The 25,057-nt window shown below is 41.8% G+C and overlaps 1 protein-coding gene across 2 annotated transcripts in view; it reads right to left on the minus strand.

The window, feature by feature from the left end:
* Positions 1-25,057, minus strand: part of EXOC4 (exocyst complex component 4) — an 862,020-nt gene that overhangs the window by 722,493 nt on the left and 114,470 nt on the right. For both annotated transcript variants that reach the window (XM_062198862.1, XM_062198781.1), the window contains exon 7: positions 5,992-6,166. In XM_062198862.1, coding sequence (XP_062054846.1) covers positions 5,992-6,166 — 175 coding nt within the window. The remainder of the gene's footprint in view (positions 1-5,991; positions 6,167-25,057) is intronic.

The following is a 25,057-nucleotide window of genomic DNA, read 5'->3' on the forward strand; positions in this document are numbered from 1 at the left end:
GTGTATCTTTTAAACCCAAAAATGATAAAACCATATTAAAAGGCATGGGGATGAACACATTTTTCAAAAATATCACTGCTCTAATTTACAATGGAAAATTTTAAGTTTAAAAGAAACTAAAAAGACTAATGCCACTGTCATGAAAGAAACAGAAAGACTGCAAGTGTTCAAGTTAAAGAAAATGAAACAATATGTAATCCCCAAGTGGTTTCTCCATTTAGCATGGAAAAACTGTGACATAGAACATTACTGGGTCAACAGAAAACTATAGTAATTGAGGGTACTTCAAAAATTTTTGTGGAGAAACAGAATTCATAGTAAATTTATATGTGTGCAAACAATTTTGGAAATCCAGGCATAGTTTGTTCATAATACACATTTTCTATAAATTTCTGAAGACCTCTCATTAAAGCATAGATCCTTCATTGTCAAATTTTCAGGAGAAAATGTTTTCAAGTGTATATGTATGTATGTACACAGAAAGAAACACTGATACATTAAAATGTTAACTAGCTAAACCGAATAAAGCGTTACATGGGTAGTCTTTATACTATCCTTATTCTTACAACTTTTAAAAAGTTTGTTAAGTGTTTAAAAATTTAAAAGTAATAAACATAAAATGCATATCAGAGAAAAAGCATGGGAGATCTTTTGCTTTTGTTTTCAATCCTGGGTGTTCTCTGCACTTTAACTAGAGTAGATACTCTTTTTATATTTAATATAATTATTATATGATTGGTTTGAGTCTAACATCTTGTGTTCTATTCATCCTATCGTTGCTTTGTTTATTTTCTTTCTTCTTTGTTATTTTTTCTTTCATACTTTCTTTTGGATTAGTAAAATATTTCTTCACATTAAAATTTCTTATCTCTACCAGTTTTTTAGATACATATCTAATTCACAGTTACAGTGGTTCTCTAGTTATTAAAATATTTAAGTTTAACTTATCCTAGTCTGTTCTAAATATTATACCTCATAATGTATGAGAAATCTTCCAAAAGTTCACAGAAAACACATATTATGAAAAACTATGCATGTAGGCAAAGACTTCTTGGGAAAGACCCCAGAAGCACAGGCAATGAAAACAAAAAAAAACAAGTGGGAATACCTCAAGCTAAGAGGCTTCCACACGGCAAAGGAGACTCTCAACACAGTGAAAAGACAACCAACAGAACGGGAGAAAATATTTGCAAACTACACAACTGATAAAAGTTTAATATCCAGAATCTATAAAGAGCTCAAGAAACTCAACATCATCATCAAACCAAACAATACAGTTAAGAAATGGAGAAAGGGAGGCCGGCACTGGGGCATAGTAGGTAAAGCCGCCGCCTGCAGTGCCAGCATCCCATATGGGTGCCATTTGAGTCCCAGCTGCTCCACTTCTGATCCAGCTCTTTGCTATGGCCTGGGAAAGCTCTGGAAGATAACCCAAGTGCTTGGGCCCCTGGACGCATTTGGGAGATCCAGAAGAAGCTCCAGGCTCCTAGCTGTAGATCAGCCCAACTCCAGCCATTGCAGCAATCTAGGGAATGAACCAGTGGATGAAAGATCTCTCTCTCTCTCTTTCTCTCTCTCTCTCTCTCTCTCTCTGGAACTCTCTCTCTTTCTCTCTCTCTCTCTCTGGAACTCTGCCTCTCTGGAACTCTGCCTTTCAAATAAATAAATAAATCTTAAAAAAAAAAAAAGAAAGAAAGAAAGAAAGAAATGGGCAAAGGACATAAACAGGCAATTTTCTAAGGATGAAATACAAATTGCCAACAGACACATGAAAAAATGCTCAGGCTCACTAGCCATCAGGGAGATGCAAATAAAAGCCATGATGAGGCTTCACCTCATGCCAATTGGAATGGCTCTCATCTAAAAATCAAAAACAATGCTGGCAAGGATGTAAGAGAAAAGGTACCCTAATCCACTGCTGATGGGAGTGTAAACTAGTCCAACAATTATGGAAGACAGTATGGTGATTCCTCAGAAATCTGAAAATAGATCTACCATATGACCCAGCAATCCTACTTACGGGAATTTACCCAAATGAAATGAAATCAGCATATGAAAGAGTTAATTGTACTCTCATTGTACTCTCATGTTGATTGTACTCTCAGTTCACAATAGATAAGATACAGAATCAACCCAGATGTCCATCAACTGATGACTGGATAAAGAAATCCTGTTATATACACACACGATGGAGTCCTACTCAGCCATAAAAAGGAATGCAATCCTGTCTTTTCCAAGAAATTGGATGCAACTGAAAACCATTATCTAATGAAATAACCCAAAATGTCTCCAAAAGACAAATATCATGTTTTCTCTGATACACAGTAGTTAATACAGAATTTGAAAAAAAATGTATAAGAACAAAATGTCATTTGATTTTTTTTTTCTTTTGCCCTTGTTGACAGTCCTGTGGAATTATGGTCTATTTTTTATTTGTTGAATATTATGGTTAGTGGTGCATTGAATTTCAAAATGTTTTCACATGAAAATAAACCCACCTTTTAATTCAAGTTTCTGAAAGTGTTTGCAATACCCTCATATAATGTAAGAAATTTACAGAACAGTTTCATTCATGTTATTCCCACCCTTTGTATAATTACTACCATGTATTTTTCTCCCCCAAAATATTACAAAACCCACATATTATCTTTACTGTAGGCAGAAATTATGAAATTTCTTTAAAGGCAAAGAAATTTTAGAAATGACAAAAACTGTATTTTTGCCTACATATTTACCATTTCTGGCCTGCTTTGTTTATTTTTCTCCCTGTAGATCTGAGTAGCCATCTGGTATCCTTTTCCTTCAACTTGAGAAATTCTCTACAGCATTTCTTGAAGGGCACGTCTAGTGGTAACAAATTCTTTCCACTTTAGTTCATTTGAATATGTCTCTACTTTAGTATCAACGGAAATTCTTTTGAAATGAAGCTAAATTCTAGATTTTTAATTTTTTCCCCAGCACTTTCAAGCTGACATTCTCTGCTTTCTGACTTGCATTATTTCTGATGAGCAGACAGACATAAGTTGTACAACTGTTTCCCCATAGGCAATATGTTTTTCCTCTACTACGTTTTAAAGTTTTTTTCCTTTGGGCCTCAGCAACTTCAGTAATGGAATATTTACACGCTTGGAATTTATTGAGCTTCTTGGATCTGCAGGCTTACATTTTTTCAACAAATCTGGAGAATTTTTTGTCATTATTCTGATAGTTTTTGATCCCAGTCTCTCTGCTCTCCTTTTATACTTGCAACCATACAATAGTTAGGATGCAAGTCCTAGAGGATGTTAAAGCTTTGTTTGTTTGCTTTCTTGGTCTGTTTTCTCTTCATGCTTTGGTTGGAGACCATGCTTTGAGCTCAATCATCTTTCTGTAGAACACAACCTGTTATAAAATCCATTTGGTAAATTTATCTCAGGCAATTTTTATCAAATTTTAAAACCCTGGTTATGAGTCCTATCTTCCTGCTTATCCACAAGTACAACAACCACATGAAAGACATTGGTAATGTTTTGTTACTGAAAATCTGGATTATACTGCCTTACATTAGAGTTTTTGTTCTATCACACAGTAATTTTTCAGGTGGATCAGGCTGTTAGTAGAGGCTTTCGGACTTTCTTATTAAGAATCTACGCTCACCCTGCCTCTATGGCTAGAACAGCCTCATTGCTAAACTCTGATTTTCCTCGAGTCCCACCTGAAGGCACAGACTACGATGCTCTCCCATGGGCCAGTCTGATCTCCAACATTGCCAAGCATTTTCAACTTCTATTCCAGCTCACAGTCCCACAGCAGCCACTTCCTGCTAAGCTTGTGGTATGCACGGCTTCCAATTTGACCAAAGGGCTACAGGGCACTCTTTCTAACTCTCTGGGGCTCCTTCTCCAATCAATTCCCTTCTCTTCAAATCCCAATCCATAAATTCCAACTGCTCCCATACCCCTTCACTGAACACTGCCCCTTCTCCTTGGAGAGCCCACCGCCATCTGTGTAGGCGTCACTGTCCCTATGCCATGGTTTATAAGGGACCCCCAGAGAGGAAGCAGAGGTGTCCATGGAGCAATCATCTCATCCCGAGTCCCCCCAGATTTACAGCTGCTTACGGTAACAGGCAACTTCATCACGGCCGGAGCCGGAAGCCTCTAATTCTATTGCTGAAATCCTTAAAATAAATATGTGACTTGGAAGGTAAATATTATTTCCATATGACAGATTAACAAACCAAGACACAAAATGTTAAATAACCCGCCTCCACCTCGAAAAGCTATTTTAATCAATACACAAATATTCATCAAATACCTATTACGGGTACATGGTAATTGACACAGTAGTAAATAGAACTCAGAGAATGTAGTTTCAACCCATATTATTTCCACCGCCCCATCAATAAAACACATGGTACCAAAAAATTCTAATGAATGAATAACCAAGAATCCAATCACTCAGTGTACAAGGAGCGTGCCTATATTCTCAAAAATGACTACAATTTACATTCATGATTTATTTTTTCCTGCAAAAACTATTTGCCATGCAAGTAATTTCATTCCTACAGTTACATTTTTCAATTCCCTACATATATTTAATTTTTTCCCTATTAATAGGTACTATCTAACCAAGTCACTTCTATTTAGCTATGTCAAACTTGCTTCGGCTAACTGTTAATTGTATTTCTATTATACAAGTGGCCAAAGCAAATGTATTTTACTCACACATGGGGAGAAAATATAATGTGATTTCTAAATGTCATCTCAGCACCATCATACCAACAGTAATATCATTCCTCTGATCTGCAACAAATCAATCAAAGTGATACACTTATACCTCAAAGATTTATTCTCATCTCTCAAAAAGAAGCTCTTGACCTGTCATTTAACCCAATATATGGGTTGCCTGCAAAGAAACAGTCAATAAAATTAAACTACATCTACGTTTATAAAATAATGCTGAAGGAGGCCAGCACTGTGGCATAGTGGGTAAAGCTGCTGCCTGCAGTGCCAGCGGTGTGGCGTAGCAGGTAAAGCTGCTGCCTCTAGTGCCGGCATCCCATAGAGGCACCTGTTCGAGACCCAGCTGTTCCACTTCTGATCCAGCTCTCTGCTGTGGCCTGGGAAGGCAGTGGAGGATGGCCCAAGTACTTGGGCCCTTGCACCTGCATGGGAGACCTGGCAGAAGGTCCTGGCTCCTGGCTTCAGACTGGCTCAGCTCCAGGCATTGCCGCCATTTGGGGAGTGAACCAGCAGATGAAAGACTTCTCTATCCCACCCACCCCCACCTTCTGCCTCTGCCTCTCTATAACTCTTTTAAGTAAATAAATAAAATCTTTTAAAAAAAAATAATGAAGAACATTTCAATATTTGCTATTTTAATACTTTTGTAATTCCAGCTCTTTACAACAGAAAGGCAGATCCTATACATCCTTGACTCTTTTTTTTTTTTTTTTTTTTTTTTGACGGGCAGAGTTATATATTCAGATAGAGAGACAGAGAGAAAGGTCTTCCTCCCATTGGTTCACCCCCCAGATAGCTGCTACCGCCAGCCCACTGCACCGATGTGAAGCCAGGAGCCAGGTGCTTCTCCTGGTCTCCCATGGGGTGCAGGGCCCATGCACTTGGGCCATCCTCCACTGCACTCCCCGGCCACAGCAGAGAGCTGGCCTGGAAGAGGAGCACTGGGACAGAGTCTGGCGCCCCCACTGAGACTAGAACCTGGAGTGCCGGCGCCCCAAGTGGAGGATTAGCCTAGTGAGCCGCGGCGCCGGCCACATCCTTGACTCTTAACACTGAGAAGCTACTCTTATTTCTTAAAAAGTCTGGCAAAAAAAATTTTTTTTTAGAAAAATTGAAGATGGAAGAAGTCCATGACATCAGCAGGACCCCCTTTAAACAGAAGCGTGCTTTCTTTCCCTATTTATGATTCTCGGGTACTATGTTATGTGGTTGAGTTTTCTGCTGTTGTTCTCAGCAGTTTCAGCACACCTTTTGTAGCAGGCCTTACCTGAAGAACATCTTGGATCTTCACCCACACATAGGCCATATCATACAACTTAATGTCTTCCTGCTGAGTCAGCACGGTCATGACAGAATCCTGCAGGTATCCCAGGACCACAGCATGTGCAGCGGCTACGGCATTGAACTTGTCAAACAGCAGCTCCAGCAATTCAAGAAGTAACCTGGGGACAAAAACAAACAGATAACATGTATACACACACACACACACAGTGATTTGCACTGGTCTGCAAAAAAAAAAAAAAAATCAGCATAGTGCAAGGTACCACACTGAGATGTAAACTGTAGACAAATAAGGATTCAATAGATTTGATTTAAACAGTTCTATGACCGAAGCAACTTTTTAAAACTTAATTAAGCCTAAATTTCTTCTGCTATAAAATGGAAATGATACAAGAATTTAAAAATCAATTGTCAAGTCCCTATACCAGACACAACAGATCAATTAGTATTCATTTCCTTTTTTACACAGTTCAACAATTACACTGCTATTTTCAAATAGGCAGCTTCTTCAAGGAACTCAGGCAATTTTTTCCAGACAATAGTTTGGAAGTTACACAGAATATGCTATTCCCTACCAATAAATTGGGTACTTTGGTAAGGATACTAATCCTTTTAGTTGTGGAAAGCTGTGCTTATTCCCATTGAAATGTATGGCCTGAAGTGCCTGTTTCAAAAAAAAAAAAAAAAAAAAAAACTATACACCTGCCAAGCAATCTAACTTTCTTGACAGAGATCAGCTTAGGCATCCACATTATCTCATTTATCATAGAGAGATATGCTGGACACATATGATTACATTGATTTTATACACTCAAGGACACAAAATAAGGTTGCAGCACGACAGCCGGGCCCAGAACAAAAGTTGATTTCTATGTCAGTGCATTTAGCCACCTACCTCTCACTGCACTTCTGGGTAGGAATGTAGAAGTGTATTTAGTGAGAGCTCAGAGCTTTGTTGTGGATGCAAAGGAACTGCTTGCCACGGAGAGGCTGATCCCCTGGCCTCTCCTCCTCTGAACTCACACAGTATTTGATTTTGCTTTGGAGGAACTTACCACAGGTGACTCACACATGCAGCTCAACAAATGTGGATTGCATTTCTTTATATCTCGACGTTTGCCCCCATAGCTTCCATTATTAGTCTTTCAGAGTAAACACAGCCCAATGCAGCACTGTGTACTTAGGAGCACGTAGAACAATGATCAGCAAATATTTGTTGAATGAATTCAAAGTGTATACCATGAATGAGTATAGAAAATCCTAGAGAAAGGGCTTTATTGTGTATTTGTGTGGCTCTCGCTTCCTAGTTCCCGAATAGATTGAGAAACCAACCTGGAAAGTAGAAAAGCAAAGCCGAAGAGCTTCACAGCAGTGACCATTAGCCAGATTTTCTTGCCATAAGTGGGAGGTTATAGTGACAGTCTCATCAAAATGGATAGCGTCTTCTCTAGTCCTAAGGCTTCTTTATTGCCCAGTCACTGTAATGCATGTGCCAGTGTGATGCTGTGTAACTATCTTATGATACAATCCTAGTCTCTATTTGACATCGTCATTCAGATGAAACAGAATCAATAGAAGTTATGTAGTGCTCCCAGTCTAGAATATACAAAATCTGGGAATTGCACGGTGTGTTTCTGAATAGAATTCATTCTACCTTTTGGATGGTATTTTTAAAAATCCTTTAGAAGTCAATGCATATTTATACTCAGAGAAGCCAAAAAAGAACTTCATTCTCATCTGTGTTTCTGGAGACCTACTCAAATATCAGCAGAGAGAGGTATAAAATACAGAAAGATGTGCCTACACTTAACAGCTAAAATAGTTAATTCAATGTTGGGAAGCAATCGGTATAAAGCTGGCACCTGGCATCGCACACAGTAAATACCTGATAAAGGAAAGATCTGGTTTTCACAGAGGGTTTCTGGTAAGTGTATAACACTGCGGCTCCTACATATAAATCTGCAGACTGTGATTTATTTCCACTGGTGGACAGCAAAAGAAGAAAGAAGAAATGGCATACTGACTCCTCACCAAGATTTATTTCACATTTCTGATACTCTCTTATAGGGAAATCTGTTATTTCCTGCCCCAATGGCAGTTACGTGGCCAAACATCTCTACTTGACAAAATGAGAGCTAAATGGCCGTATACTATCGCCTACCATTTTCTGGAAATCTAACTAATCCATGACATTCAGAAGCCTGGGGCGTGCTGGCATCCAAAGTCGCCGTGGCACCAAGTTCTCCGTACACGGTGGTCAACCAGCAGCTTACAGGAAACACTGGGCGTGTGGCTCCTCTGAAAGGCGGGTGCTGCTGTCTATCTGCAGAGCCACCTTGCTCCAGGACCGCACATGCTGGGCTGGCAGTCACGGACAAGAGCGCTCAGAACCCAGAAGCAGGGCTCCATTTCGAGAAACAGACCCCGTGAGGAAATGAGGTGTGAGATGAGATTCATAGTCTCTATCAACACTGAAGAAATAGCAGTCCTTGCTAAAACACTTCACAGGACCAGCTCCTGCCACCCTGGACGAGCAGGCCTGTTCCCACCACGTAGGCATCATAGCCCCATGACAGGCTTTATATGGAAGAAATGAGGGCACTGTCATTGCAGCAACAAACTGGCCCCAAGTGGGGAGATTCCACTCACAGCCCCACCTACTCAGGGATATTCACCCACTTCCAAAACAGGGCAACTGTCATCTGCCAGATTGTGCACTGTCAATAAAACCCAAAGCTGTGACATGCAACTTTTCTAAAAGTGTGCTTCAAATGCTATCAGCAAGAAAGTGAAAACACAATCCCCAAAATGGGAGATGTCTGTCAATCATACATCTGATACAGCACTTCTATCTAGAATATCCAGAGAACGCGTCCAACCTGCAATGAAGAAATGATCAAATTTAAAGATGGACAGAGGGCTTGAATCTATACTGCAGCAAAGAAACCTATCAATTGCCAATGAGCAAACACAATGAGGCTCAGCATCATTAACCACCAGAAAAATGCAAATCAAAATCAAAATCAAAATGAGTTGGCATTTTAATCCACGAGGATAGCTATTATCAGAAAGACCAACAATAAAAAGTGCTGGCAGGGATACAGAGAAATGAGAACATTCCCAAGCACAGGTAGCACTGCAGAATGGTACGTAGGTGATCTGGAGAACAGTTCTGACAGCTCCTCCAAATGTTAAGCATAAGGTTAGCATATGTTTAATCATCATACTAGTGATTCCCTTCCTAGGTACGTACTTACAAGAAATGAAAAACACCATGGCCAAAAAGTTGTACAATAAATATTCACAGTAGCATTATTCATAATGGCCCGAAGTGGATACAATCTAAATATCTTCCAACTGGTGAAGCAGTAAAATGTGGAATACAATACAGTATCTTCTTCAGCCATAAAAAGGAACAAAGTATGTATAAGCAGTACAATGTGATCTATAAAGAGTACATGTGCTAAGTGAAAATCACCACAAAAGGCTGAACGTTATATGGCAATTCCGATCTGAAATATCCAGAACAGGCAAATCTACAGAAACAGACAGCACAGTGGTGTTTACTTGGGCTGGGTGTGTGTGGGAACCAACAAGTACATGGGATTTGTTTTAGAAGGGACAAAAATATTATAGAGCTACATAGAGGTGATGGTTGCAAAACCCTGTGAATATGCCAAAAATCACTCAGACTGTATGTTCATTAGGTGAACTGTACGACACACACATCATGCCTCGATATGGCTGTTTCAACAACAGAAACAACAGCAGCCATGGCTCTGAGTAGGGACAATGAAGGGGCCAGCACTGTGGCATACTGCAGTGTCAGCATCCCATATGGGCACCGGTTCGATTCCCGGCTGCTCCACTTCCGATCCATCTCTCTGCTATGGCCTGGGAAAGCAGTGGAAGATGGCCCAAGTCCTTGGGCCCCTGCACCCATGTAGGAGACCCAGAAGAAGCTCCTGGCTCCAGATCGGCCCAGCTCTAGCCATTGCGGCTAACTGGGGAGTGAACCAGCAAATGGAAGACCTCTCTCTCTTTCTCTGCCTCTCCTTCTTTCTGTGTAACTCTGACTTCCAAGTAAATAAATAAATCTTTAAAAAATAAAAATAAAAGTAAAGGACAATGAGGTCCAACACTTCTACAGCATTGAAGGAGAAATACACAGAACAGCAGAAAAAGGCACCATGTAGCAGGTTTCTGGCCTAGCAGTCGAGACGCTGGTTAAGCAGCCTGCGTCCCATATTGGAATATCTGGGTTTCATTACTTGGTTTTGGCTTCTTACTCCAGTTTCCTGCTATTGCTTGGCTTACGATGCAGCAGGTGGTGAACAGGTAACTGGGTATCCTACCATCCATGTGGGAGACCTGGATTGAGTCCATGGCCTTGCTTTTGATCCAAGCCAGCCCGAGGCCTTACAGGCAATTGGGAAGTAAACCAGCCAGAGAACTGGAGCTCTCTGTTAGTCTCTCTCTACCCCTCACTATGTCTCTAACAAATAAAAATTTAAACCTTTCTTTTCCAAAAAATGGGAAACTAGCAACTCAAAATAATGAAGTATCATGAAAGCGGATTCCTTTGAATTCTTTAAGCCAAGTAGATACTAACTTTTGTTTTGGTTCACTTGGTTGTTTGTTAGTTTTTCCTTTTGTGAGTTTAAGAAACCAAATATTTCCATTTTTTCCCCAACAGTGGCTCTTTCTAAACCTTTAATGATGGGAAACAAAAAAAAAAAAAAAAAAAAACCTTTCAACTTCTCCAAATTCCCCATCTGTAAAATCAAAGCCTTAATTAATACTTGCTCTTCAGATAGTTGCTGGCAGGATCAAATTGAGAGTGGACAGAACGAGCAGAGGGAATAGTAAAATTTATTACAGACAGCAGAGGGCTCGAGGCACCTGGGTCTGAGTTTCTGGCCTGAGCAGCTCTCAAGATGATGGTTATTAAATAGGCCTTGGCAGAAACCAAGTCAGGTTAGAAATCTGGAATCAGAGATGCTAGGTGCAGACCTGGGTACCTTCAATGTCCTGTCCTTGAGTAGCAGGATGTGCACATCTAGAGTTCAGCAGAGAAACCAACACTGGTAAATTAAGAAGTGCTAAGTATTGAGAAGAACAGAACGCTCAGAGCAAACACACACAGTAAAAGCAGCAAGCAGGGGCCAGAGCCAATACCCCAGGAAACAGCAGCACAGCTAGGATGGTCAGCAAGGAGCGAGGAAGGAAGAAGCCAGACAACATTTGAGAAGACAGTATCAGCAGCGAAATGCTACACCAAAGCCTGATGAGCTGGAGAGAGAAATTTACAACTCACAGGTCCCCAGTGACCTTGGCAAGAGGGTTTCGGTGGAGCAGCGGAAGCTGCATTCAGCAGAGGGATGAGCAGTGAATGGCTAATAAGGAAATCAGTGTCCACCCTGCACTTATCAAAGGCACACGGCTCCTCACCAGCACCGGCACTTCTTAAAAAGGAGGAAAAGCGAGATCTCCCCTGGTGTACCCAAGAACAAAAGAGATTGGGAAACACCTCACGGGACATAAAACTGCCCTAGTCCACTCCAAATTAAAGCTACCGGAGAAAAACTGGAGCATGGTAATATTCCTGTACACTTCTCCATCCAGCCATACAACACAGGATCGCAAAAACAAGTGTTTGCCTTGGGCGGCAGACACACTCGGACTGACGGGAATACGCAAAGCCCCACTGAAAGTATTCCGTGACCCAGTCTCACCACAGAATGTTAAATAAAAGCATAAATAAAACATTACATCGCAGTTAGCTCAGCTGCATAAATCCTGTTTGGATCAAGGTTTTCACTACTGATCTAAAAGCCAAAGTAGCAGGCAGGGCCATTAAATTACCTGATGATTCCTTAAGCTCAACTGAATTAGGAAAGGCCGCTTACAGAAATAGGCCCGAGAACCCAAGAGATGTGAATTTCAATTAATTGCGGTATCAACCCTTCAGAACACACACAAACACACCCCCTCACGACCTCACAGGTTATTTCACAAATCACACATCAGTAAGCAATATCAGATACCACAGCGTCACAGTTGGGGAAGGAAAATACACATCCTGGGGCGGCAACATGACAGCAAGGCCAGAGTAGCAGCACAGGACACACAGACTGGAAACCCAGCTGGGTGGCCGCGGAGCTGCTGGCATGCCCTAGGGCTTCTCCCGGTCCCACACTCCTCATCACAGCTTCTCAGTCGCAACCCAATGGTCGGCATTAAATTGTGTGGGGGGAGGGGAGCGGCACTGTAGGCAGACGTAGCTGTTTTTCTGTTCCTTTAGCTGGTACCATCCAGAGGGCTCCAAGAGGAGGTGAGAGATACCCAGGAGGTGCCCAAGGGCCAGCTGCATCTCATCCTTCCCCTGGGGTACTAAAGTCCTGCCTGTATTCAAAGAGATGCCCATGGCATTCTAATAAAAACCTCTCTTTGATCAAATTAGCTGGATTTAAGTTTCTAAACTGACCATCAAAAACAGCCTAATTCACAGAATAAATCTCAACTCCCCCTTTCTTCGATGTTCCTACAGCCACCCCAAAACAAGATTATTACAAGGAATGAAGTGACAAACTAACCAACCTACAGCAGCCTCCTGGGCCAGAGCCACACAACCACACCTGTCCCCCAACACAGGGCCCAGTGAGCGAACGGAAAACACACTCAAATTGTGCAGACAACTGAGTTCAGGAGTAAAAATGAGCAATGGAGGATGACACTATAATGAGAAGGCCAGGATTAAAGACAACAGACCTGGGCCCTGCCTCGGCATGGGACAGGGAGCTCTAACTGTCTTAACAGAGAAGAGCCCCAAGAAAGCCAGCTGAGGGGCCGGTGCTGTGGCTCACTTGGTTAATCCTCCACCTTGTGGCACCGGCATCCCATACAGGTGCCAGGTTCTAGTCCCAGTTGCTCCTCTTCCAGTCCAGCTCTCTGCTATGGCCCGGGAGGGCAGTGGAGGATGGCCCAAGTGCTTGGGCCCTGCACCCGCATGGGAGACCAGGAAGAGCACCTGGCTCCTGGCTTCAGATTGGTGCAGCGCCGGCCATAGCGGCCATTTGGGGGGTGAACCAACAGAAGGAAGACCTTTCTCTCTGTCTCTATCTATAACTCTACCTGTCAAAAAAAAAAAAAAAAGCCAGCTGAAATGAGATAATGATGATGAACATCACAAAAACAAGGACAACAAAGACAGGCATGCTAACAATCACTCTTTACTAAACGTACAGGATGTGCCAAGCATAGTGTGAAGCCTGGTTTTTTAATTAATTTATTTATTTTTTGGATTGCCACTTTCAATACTCAGCACAGGCACCGGCATTATGGCATAGTGGCCAAAGTGGAAGCTTATGATGCCAGCATCCCATATGGGCACCACTCTGTGTCTCATTGGCTCCACTTTCAATCCAGCTCCCCGCTAATGGCCTGGCAAAAGCAACAGAAGATGGACCAAGTGCTTGGACCCCTGCCACCCATGTGGGAGACCTGGAAGAAGCTCCTGGCTTTGGGTTAGCCCAGCCCTGGCTGTTGGTGCCATCTGGGGAGTGAACCAGTAGATGGAAGATCTCTATCTCTGTGTCTCTCCCTCTAACTCTTTCAAATAAATTAATTGTTAAAAAGGGAAATAATATTAAAAGAGACAGAAGTTATCAGTACTCTACAATGCTATGGATACCAAGACTGGAATGAGGCCAATAGATCACACTACCTCTTCTCTCTCCCTGCAAACAGGTCTTCGCCTTGATAGTCCAGTAACGCCCCTCTAAGGTCCCAGATGAACATTCTGCACAACCCAAAAACGCATCTTCAGGCTTTCATCCAACAGCTGCAGCACCCAGTTCTGCTCCCCACTCCCCAGTTCATGAAACATCATCTCCCCACTGGCTCTAGAAGCCCCGACTTCTGGTTTCTTTCCACCTCTCCTTCTCGGCTTTTTCTTTAAATGCTATCAACTCTTCTCAATGTTCATACTTGTTATAGGTGAGCTCGTTCAACACCATGTCCTCCGTTAACCACCCGCTAACAACTCTCAAACCGCTTTGCCTGCACAGAACTCCCATTTGGCATGACATCGACGGAACCCAGCTCCTTCCCCCAGCCTGCTTCTCCATGTTCCCCGAGGCAATGAATGGTGCTGCTTGCCCAGTAAGCGTTCACCAGCTCCCCTTTCCCTCCTAAGCCAAAGCAACCACTAGGGGTTTTAACTTCTTGACCAGCTCTCAAATGCGCCTGTTTCACCGCATTGCCACTGCCACCCTGCTGATGGTGGCTATCCAGCTACTCCTGGGATAACTGAAGCAGCTCTCCCACCAGTCTCCTTTCTAAGTCCTCGCTCTTCCCCTCTGGACTGGACACTCACCAAGGGGAACACCTGCTCCTGATTTAAGAAGTATTTCTGATTCACCACTGTGTAACAGTGCTCGGCATATTATCCAGCAGAAAATAAGCAGTGAGCATTTGCTGAATGAAGGAATGAAAAACCCGCTCCAGCAGAATGGGAGAGAAAGAGGCCTGATCAGAGATTAAGTGCCCAGGCAATAAGTATTGTAGATTAAAATCTCCTGGTTTTGGAAGCTCATGGCTTCCAAATATTTCACACCAACTATGCCCTCAGAACAGTCCCTAATCAAGTGCAACAGGAAAATATAAAGAAGTGTGGTTACGGCCGGCACTGTGGCTCAACAGGCTAATCCTCCGCCTTGCGGAGCCGGCACACCGGGTTCTAGTCCCGGTTGCCCCTCTTCCAGGCCAGCTCTCTGCTATGGCCCGGGACTGCAGTGGAGGATGGCCCAAGTGCTTGGGCCCTGCACCCCATGGGAGACCAGGATAAGCACCTGGCTCCTGGCTTCGGATCAGCGAGATGCGCTGGCCACAGTGCGCCGGCCGTGGCGGCCATTGGAGGGTGAACCAACGGCAAAGGAAGACCTTTCTCTCTCTCTCTCTCTCTCACTATCCACTCTGTCAAAAAAAAAAAAGAAGTGTGGTTACAAGCTGAAAGACACATGCATTCTGAGCTAACTTTAATAATACTGCAACAAAACCTATTTTAAGCAAAAACAGAAAAATGTCGAGATGAAGAAAGACTTTGCTCCGTGTACACAAATCCAATTGCCTGACAGATATGAAAAACCTTTAAAGCGTTCTTACGAATCCAAGTGCAATGCTCCTTTTGCTCCCAGGTCTTCGAACACCCCACCCCCAGCTCTGTCTCTCCATGTGGCTCAGCCTTCGAGAACCACCACGCAAACATGCAGAGGGCTAAGAAGATGTTAGGGACGCGCACGGTGGCACAAGGCAGGAAGGGCCTAGGGTGGAAAGGTCCACCATCAAGCTGTGAAAAACGTTCAGTACTGAAGGTGAGATAAGACTACCTGAATCTAAATTTAACATCCAGGTAAACCTGAATCAGTCATTTGCTGGAAAAATCAGCCAAGAAGCCGCCTCACTTGGTCATGAAGCCAAGACCCACACACAAGGTAGAAAATCGGTTCTGTCCTGCTACTTCTCTGCTCAGACCTTCACCTCAGCGTTCTGCATTTTTTCAGTGATGGAAAAGGCAGTAACCATGGAGTACGCATCTCTCTTCGCGACGCTCCACACGCTAAGAGCGTACCGAATGCCACGCTTAGATTTTACACAACCTGCTACGTGAAACTAACCAGGTACACCGTCTCACAATGCTCTTGGTCTTCCCTGCCTCGAGCTCACACTTGAATTTTCTTAAGAAGCGTGGCTCAGTGAGCCGTTCTCTTTTCAAACAGGATGCAAGCCCATTGAATCGTCAAGGTTATCTAATACCAACGTGTAAGGGATAGAGCTAAGTTTTACCCCTTATTAATAACAGGCTTCATGTGAAAAGAACTTCCTATTTGAAGAGTGCTGACTAATTCGCCATCTGCACTATGAAAAGGACAGGAAAAACGTACTAGCAATGTAGAATGAAATGGTAAAAATAACAAGATCACGGCGCCGGGTGCTGGCTCTACTTCCTCCTGTGTCACTTCCCTCCTCGTCCAGCCAGGTGTCTGAGCTCTGCGGGGGGTGACCTCAAAGGAACTTCTGATGGTGATGTGCTGCAAATCAGTGACGAAAATCAGAAAATAAACCCAGGGCTGCTGCTTTGAATTGAGTATCACTGTTCTGCTTCCAAAAGCCTTGCCCCTAATCCAAAATTGTCTTTTATAAAATTGGAACATTAGAAAAAGTAGTCATAAATCCACTTCCCAAAGACAACAAAATTAAGATTTTAGGTACATATTCCTAGTATTTTCTTGGACATTATTCTTCAGTATGAGAATATACAAGGTCTCTTGAGGACTCGTTTGGGTAACTTAGTCTGGTTCTCCAATGTGCTAACTAGTCTCCATTTACTCTGTGGCCTCTGATCACCTCAGCCAGCCATCCCCAAGACACTTGCCACAGGTCACCAGGGAGTACAGGCGGGAGCAGACTACAGTACAAAGACTGCCCTTTTGGGGGCCAACTTCCACTTTGATTATGGCCTTATCTAAATACTGACGGAGTTTGCAGACTCAAAAGGCTTCCATAGCAGCTCATGACAAGAGCCTTGGGTGATCACTGACATCATAAATAAGAGTGTCAATTGCTAAATCAACAACAGGAGTCACTGTGCACTTGCTCCCTATGTAGGGCTCCCCATGTAGGGCCTCTGTCCTTAATGTGCTATACTATGAGAATTAAGGGTAAAATTAGTCTTCAAACAGCACTTTATGCTTTGTGTTATCTGTGTGTGGTGCAAACTGCTGAAATCTTTACTTACTATAGAGTTGATCTTCTATATATAAAGATAATTAAAAATGAATCTTAATGAAGAATGGGATGAGAGAGGGAGTAGGATGTGGGATGGTTAGGGGTAGGAGGGCAGGTATGGGGGAAAAAAACTGCTATAATCCCAAAGTTGTACCTATGAAATTTATATTTATCAAATAAAAGCTTTCCATAAAAAGATAAAAAACACAAAGACTGCCCTTCAACTGAGGGGGAGGGGGGAAACAAGACCAAACCCAGGAAATGTGACAGGAACAGCATCTTTAAAGAAGCGAGACCCCCAAACTTACATGGTGGAGAGACTGTTTCTAACAACTCCACCACTGTCAAGCTCTGGGCACTTCACGGTATTTCTGCTTTTATATTTCCCCAGGTAAATCCAGGATCAGTAATAACGGCCCTGACTGTGATGAGGCTACTGGTGAGGTTTACGGAAGTAAGGCAACAAGTGGTAGGCTGCCTTGCAAAAGCACAAATATCTCAAAACTGCAACCCTCTGTGATGTGTGTGATGTTATAGAGTGTTCTCAAACTTCAGCATGCACAGGACTCATCCAACAGAGTCCAGTGTAGTCGCTTCCCACAGGGATGATCTGTATTTTAACTCTCAAGGGACATATGGGCTGTGGGTACTTAGACCATTCTGAGAGTAGCACTGAGATTTCAAAATAATTGCTTTCTCATTTAAAAAAAAATTGTATCTGCATATTTTTCCTTACTTTTTCACTTTAAGAATAGATCATGATTTCAAAGATACAACTCAGAATATACAGAGAACTCTCTCCCTCCAACCTCCTTCCTTTTCTTCTTTCAATTTTTACAATAACATTTTCAATCTACTTTATAATCACAGGCTTAAAACTCCATTAAATATATTGTTCAACAAGTAAAAAGTAGAAACACCACTGTTTACAGGAATATAGCCAAGAGCTATACATGATAATCAAATCATTAAGATGACAATTGCACCCTTTTACATAGGTTTTTTTTTTTTTTTTTTTTTTTTACTCTATATATTAGCTACCACAAATCAGAAAACATACAGTATTTGTCTTTTGGGGTTTGGCTTATTTCACTAAAAATAATGGTCTCCAGTTGCATCCATTCTGTTGTAAAAGACCAAAAAAAAAAAAAAATTTGTTTTCTATGGCTGAGTAGTATTCCATCATGTATATGTACCACAATTTCTTTTTTCTCTCATCAGCTCATGAACATCTGGGTTGTTTCCATATCTTAGCTATTGTGAATTGAGCTGCTATAAACATGGGGTACAGCTAAGTCTTTCATATGCTGATTTCATCTCATTTAGGTAAATTCCCAGGAGTGGGATGGCTGGGTCGTATGGTAAAATCTATTTTCATATTTCTTAGGAATCTCCAAACTGTCTCCCATAATGGTTGTACTAGTTTACATTTTCCCACCAACAGTGTATTAGGGTACCTTATTCTCTACATCCTAATATTTATTTATTTTGATTTTTGGATGATAGTAATTCTAACTGGGGTTAGGTAAAACATTGTGGTTTATATTTGCATTTCTCTGGTTGCTATTGTTCCTGAGCATTTTTAAATGTGTCTGTTGGCCATTTGTATTTCATTCTTTGAAAAATTCCTGTTCGTGTCCTTTGCCCATTTCTTAACTGGATAACTGGATTGTTTTGTGTTGTTGAGTTTCTTGAGCTCCTTATATATTCTGGATATTTATCCTTTATCAGATGCATCGTTTGCAAATATTTTCTCTCTTTTTGTCAGTTCCCTCTTCACTTTGTTGTATTTTCTTTGCTGTGCAGAAACTTCTTAGCCTGATATAATCCCATTTGTCTATATTTGTTATCACTGCCTTTGCTTCTGGGATCTTTAGCCAAGAAGTCTTTGCCTATGCCAATGTCTTGCAGGGTTCCCCCTGTATTTTCCTCTGGCAACTTGATGGTATCATGTCATAAATTTAGATAATTGATCCACTGTCAGTCGATTTTTGTATATGGTGTGAGGTAAGAGGAGTCTTGTTTCATACTTATGCATGCAGAGATCCAATTCTCCCAACATTTGTTAAAGAAACTCTCCTTCCTCTGGGGAGTAATGTTAAATATTATTTGATTACAGATGTGTGGATGAATTTTGAGGCTTTCAACTCTGTTCCACTGGTCTACATTTCTATTTTTGTGCCAGTAGCAGGCTGTTTTGATTACAACTGCCCTGTAGAATGTTTTCAAATCTGCTATTGTGATGCCACCAGCTTTGTTTTTATTGTTTAAGACTGCTATAGCTATTTGGGGGTTATTGTGTTTCCATAGAATTTTAGGACCCTTGTCTTTTAGATCAGAGAAAAATATCCTCAAATTTGTAGATATTTATTATGTGTTGCTACAGTTTGGGCTTCCTCCAAAGGTGTACAATTAAAAGCTTGGTCCCTACAGTACTGCTGCAGGAGGAAATGGAACTCTTGCTCTGTGTTCCCATACACTCGTTCTGACATATGCCGTATGGTCTTCACAGTCGATGTAGTTGTCATGCCCTTGATCTTCCAATCCTGTGAGCTAAATAAACCTTTTCTTTTTATAAGTTATCGCCATAAGATATACTGCTGCAATAGCAACACTAATACATGTGCCCAGCCCTAAAACAAGCTACAAACACAAAGCTAACACCTTTCTTACAAACTGATTAAAGATAGTAACAAGAGGATGGGCCTGGAGATAGAGGAGCACAGAGAATAGCAAGTGCAGACTAAGATACACATGAGGATGCTTTAATCACACCTGTCACCAAGGGATGAATTTCATTTGACACAAGTTATTCTGTTTGCTGTTGCAGTGGAAAGATTCAGTATTCCTTGAACTTGGGAGTACCTTTCACATTGTAATACCAACAAGTCCACAAAAAATGACAGGACTCTGACAGCCCCCACTATCTGTCAAATACAGAAGTAGCCTTAACGCAGAATGAAGACTGACATCTAAATAAAGGTATACTAACTCATGAAACACATTTTATCTATTCTTCCCTTAACTGATCTGATCTCTAATTTGAACCTGTTGTAGTGTGTAAAACAAGAGAAATCACAACAGATTTCTTTTTTTAGCTTTGCCAAATACAAAAAGATTTAAGAAATGTAACATTAAGATATCTAGCCCATTCAGTCAAGAACTCGTTTTCCAGAAACTATAACCAACAGACAACACAATTAGACAGCTGTCCGATGTCATGTTTATGAAAAGAACTATGAACATCACTGACACAACTAACTCACCTTAAGTGATGTGGAGCTATTATCCATTAATTTATTTAAGTCTTACTAGAAAGTATATAGACAGGGGACCCTGCACGACAATGAACTCCACATTTTAGTTAACAATTGGAGTAATGAGTCCCATAGGTAGAAGAATTAATTCATTTGTTTTAAAAACATTTTCAGTAAAGCTGCAGGGGGTACACACTAGTTGAAGAAGAGCAGAATTCCTTCTATGTGTCCCTGGTTCATCGTATTCACATCATTCAATATTTAACAGTTGTGTGTATTTTAAGCATGTTCTCACCGATACGTGTAATCAAAAGTCGAGATTTAATCAAATGGAATCATCATCACTGAAGTTAAATTTACTTGCTTCCCGCTTGCTTTGATTCGAATTAACTGCTCATCTAAATTACATCGAGGCCCTTCCCGATTCCAAGCATGTCCAGGTGCTACATGCAGTGCCTGGGAATGGCTACAAGAAGCCACAAGGACAAACGCTCGACCTTGCTTCAAAGCTGCTCGAAAATGATTTTTCTGTAAAATAAGATGACCAGTTCCTCCACACTCTGCATTTCAGGTACTTAGAAGAAAAGTAACTAATAGAGGAAGAGCAGATGAAACGCACTGCTTCTTATGTGAGAAGCAGACACATGCCCCACTACAGCCCCAGGTCTATGAGATCACATAAAATATTTCACTTATTTCTCTTTCCATAAACATGGCACTTGTATTATTAAAGTAACCTTGGGGCCTGAGCTTTTAGACTATCACAGATAAAACCACTTTATAGAAATGTTCTATTAATCAGTATGCCCTCATACTGAGTTCTGAACTCTGAATTTTAAAAATGCCTTAAAAGTATACTGTTTCAAAAATTTAGAGCAATAATTCAATGTATTTCTGAAAAACCATAGTCTTCACAGACTAAGAAACCAGGGGAAAAAAAGCAGTTACTGGAAATGAAAAGAATCGTGTGTGGGAAGCCAATGATTAGTGTTAGAGTCACTCAGGAAGCAGGCAACTACCAAAGACAATCAAGCTTGCGGCAGACACACAAGGAGCTGGAATGAAAGGGGCTCACGGTCCATTACCATCCAGCATCATCAGCCTCAGGTCTGTTGAAGGCATCATGGCCACTCCTTCACGTCCCAGTATATCACAGACAGACAGTAGTTCTACCTTACCCACGGCTTCGCTTTCTGTGGCTTCAGTTACCCATGGTCAACCTCAGACGACAAATACCAAATGGAAAATTCTAGAAACAAACAATTCCTATGTTGTCAACGCCTATCATTCTGAAAAGCAGGATGCAGTCTCGAGCCATTCCTTTCCATCCTGCCCAGGAGCTCCAGTACCCCTCTGTCGAGCACGTCCATGCTATCAATGCTGCCCACCCACGGCTCACCCTCTGGGCTATCAGATCAACTACTGCTCTATCCCAGCGCTTGTATAACAAGTAACCATGACATAGTAGCCTAATGCTCTGCCACAACACCTCTGCCTACGTCATTCACTGTACTCCAACTCCTCATGCAGGCACTGAATCATCTCACAACATCACCAGAGTGAGTTCCATTCAGTAAGATATCCAGAGAGAAAGAAACCACAACCACAAAACTCCATTACAATATATTTTCATTTTATTGTTATCGTTAACTTCTTACTCTGTGAATCTATAAATTAAACATTGCCACAGGTATGTGTATATAGGAGAAAACACAGTACACAAAGAGGTCATACTATCTGCGGTTTCAGGCATCCACTGAAGTCTTGGAACAAATCTCCATAGACAAGGGTTGACTACTATGGTCCTCAACCTAGAATGGTTTGACTTCTGATTTATTGACTTTACAACGGTGCCAAGAAACTGTAATGCGAATTCTGAATTGTGTCTTTTCCTAGATTAGCAATATGTGGACAGTTACAGCAACTACTGGACAGTAGCAGCAAACCACAGCTCCTAGTTGGCCACAGGACCACAGGGTAAGCATCTGACACTCCTCGGTGACACGTATTACTAAGCTATGCTATACGCCAATTTAAGTGCATTAAACACACTTTAATTTAGAAGATTTTCAACTTACAGTGGGTTTATCTAGATGTTACCCCATTATAAATTCAGATACTTTATATTAAGAATGCTGAAATGCTGAAAGAATGATCAGGAAATTTTATTTGCAATCTACCAATGAAAAAGACCTAGCTTGACACAAAACCCAGAAGCTATAGAAGAAAACATTGATAAACATGAAAATTTTAAAAAAGTCTACATGGTGGGGGCCAGCATTGTAGTGCAGCAGGTTAAACTGCTGTGTGCGATGCCAGCATCCCACATGGACAGTGGTTCAGGTCAGCTTCTCACTTCCAATCCAGCTCCCTGATAATGCACCTGGGAAATCCGCCTGGCTCAAGTGCTTGGGCTCTTGCCACCCACATGGACACCTGGATGAAGCGCCAGGCTCATGGCTTTGGCCAAGCTCAGCCCTGGCCATGTGGCCATTTGGGGAATGAACCAGTAGATGGGAGATCTTTCTTTCTCTCTGCCTTTCAAATACGTAAATAAATCTTGAAAAAAAAGTTTGCATGGCCAGAACCATCACTAAGTCTAAAGAGAAAGAAAGTATAGGAGACTGCAAAATAAATTCCCAAGAATTATACTCAGATACTTTCTAAATATAGAAATAGTTCCTGCAAATCAATAAAAAGATAAACACACCCCAAAGGCAGGTTCTTTCAACAGTACAGTATTGAAGTTTTCAAATATTAAAAAGGTGATTATAACAGGTTAATGAACCACTCTGTACCCACCATCCTGCTTTACTAAGGATACAACCTGTTTTAGTGTGTCTCTTCTCACTGTCAACTCATGACAAAAAGCTATTTTCACACAAATAAAAAGAAGCTTAATCTCATTAAGTAGTAAGAAGAACACAAATCCAAATGACCTTGAAGATAGCATCTCTCACCTCTGAGAAAGGCAAAGATAAAAACAATGCTAGTACAATGCGCTGGCAAAAGAACACAAAACTCTTCAATATTATCCATAACATAAACATTGATATCAACCGTGACAAAAAGCACACCTGGCAATAGGCATCAACATCTAATCAAACACAGAGGGCAAAACCTGTGACAATGGTGACAACAGCCTAACAAGAATCTGGCTGCATTCCTTCTCACATCTCAGATGTCAATAGCATGCTCACTGCACAACAGGCAGGTGCTATCAAAATAAGGAAGCTTGACAACCACAAGTAGTACCAAACCACAGTAAAAGCTGGCTCACATCACAACACCCACCTAACACCCTCCTAACACCCACCCAGCCAGGGTAGACCAGGTACCTGTCTGGCTTGGAGACCCATTTTGCTTGTCTTCCCAGTTTGTACTAATCCATTATCTGAGGAGGTCTCTCATTAGTGCCTTTTTTTTTCCCTTTTAAACCCCATGAGAGTTTAAACACCCTGAGTTGTTTGACATTTGGCCCATGGCAGATATTCAGAATGTAAATGGAATTTACTTTCTCATTCAGAAAGCACTTATTATGGGTCAGACAGGTACTGAGCTAGATCTGAAGGTATGACACTGAACACAGTCAGCTAGACTTCTCTTGATTCCTCGTGGGCAGTCAGAAAACACGGATGCACACCCACATCAGAGGAAAAATTTAGGGACTACATCCAGTCTAAAAACAAGCATTAAATTTTCCCAAATTAAAATTTACTTTGGGGCCAGCACTGTGGCATAGCAGGTAAAGCTGCCACCGGCACTTCCAGCATCCCATTTGGGCTCCGGTTCAAGTCCCGGCTGCTCCACCTCTGATTCAGCTCTCTGCTGTGGCCTGGGAAAGCAGTAAAAGATAGCTCAAGTGCCTGGACCCCTGCACTCACGTGGGAGACCTGGAAGAAGTTCTTGGGACCTGGCTTCAGATCAGCACAGTTCCGGCCATTGCAGCCAATTGAGAAGTGAACCACCAGATGGAAGACCTCCCTCTCCCTCTCTCTCTCTCTCTTCCCTCTAACTCTTTCAAATAAATAGATCTTAAAAAAAAATGTTTTTACTTCATGCATGTCCATAGTTCCAATAGGCATTTTCAATGATTTCTGATTGAAATAACCTAAGTCATAATTTTCAAACAATGAATTTATCTTTTACTATAACTTAATAAATTTAAGCTAGATGGGGAAAGACAAACCAATCACCTATCTAGCCGAACACAACTACTGCTAGCACGCAAGTGTATTTCTTTCCCATGTTCTCCATGCACCTTTCTTCCATATCACAATGAGCACAAAACGCTTAATCTTCTGTTTTTCATATGTGACAATTCATCTTCTTTCATCAAAATAGAGGTCAACGAACACTGCCGAACGATTTCCTTCTAAAAAGGAGAAGTCTCCCCAGCAGCTCTGGCCCCAAGTCACTGGATCCTCTTTCTGTTCTGAGACCAGCAGTTTGCCCCAAGTGGAGAGGCCTCGGTCACCTGCCTGCAATGAAATGCTGCCTTCACATGAACAGGCCGGCGTTCTAGCAGTGGGCAGCGCCTTCCATGTGCCAGTCGCTCTCGTCTCCCTCATTCTCCCTGCCTCCAGTCTTCAGAAGACGCTGCACCTTGAGAAATCTCCTCCATCTCTCCCTCATGCCTTCTCATTTGCTCAATATCACAGACCTTCTCCCAGCTTCTTTGAAATAAAGATGATATGAAAATACTCGAGAGTGCGGTCTCGAGAGCGAATCAGCACTTGGGCGGCAGGTTCTGAAGCACAGAGGCCGCAGGCCACTTTTGCCATTGAAGTGAAGACGCGGCCTTCAGTGCTGCTCTGGGGAAATAATGGGCCACACAAGATTCTGGTGGACGAGCAAGGTGCGTGGTACCTTAGTGCTCATAAAGTTAGCCATGATGCTACTCGGACAGTTCCCTTTAATAAGGCTCACAGAAGTCACTATACTATGAATAAACAGAAAAAAATATTATTCTACAGACAGACAATATTTTAGAAGGAAAAAATATAC

This window comes from Lepus europaeus, chromosome 1 (genome assembly GCF_033115175.1).
Source record: "Lepus europaeus isolate LE1 chromosome 1, mLepTim1.pri, whole genome shotgun sequence".
NCBI lineage: Eukaryota > Metazoa > Chordata > Mammalia > Lagomorpha > Leporidae > Lepus > Lepus europaeus.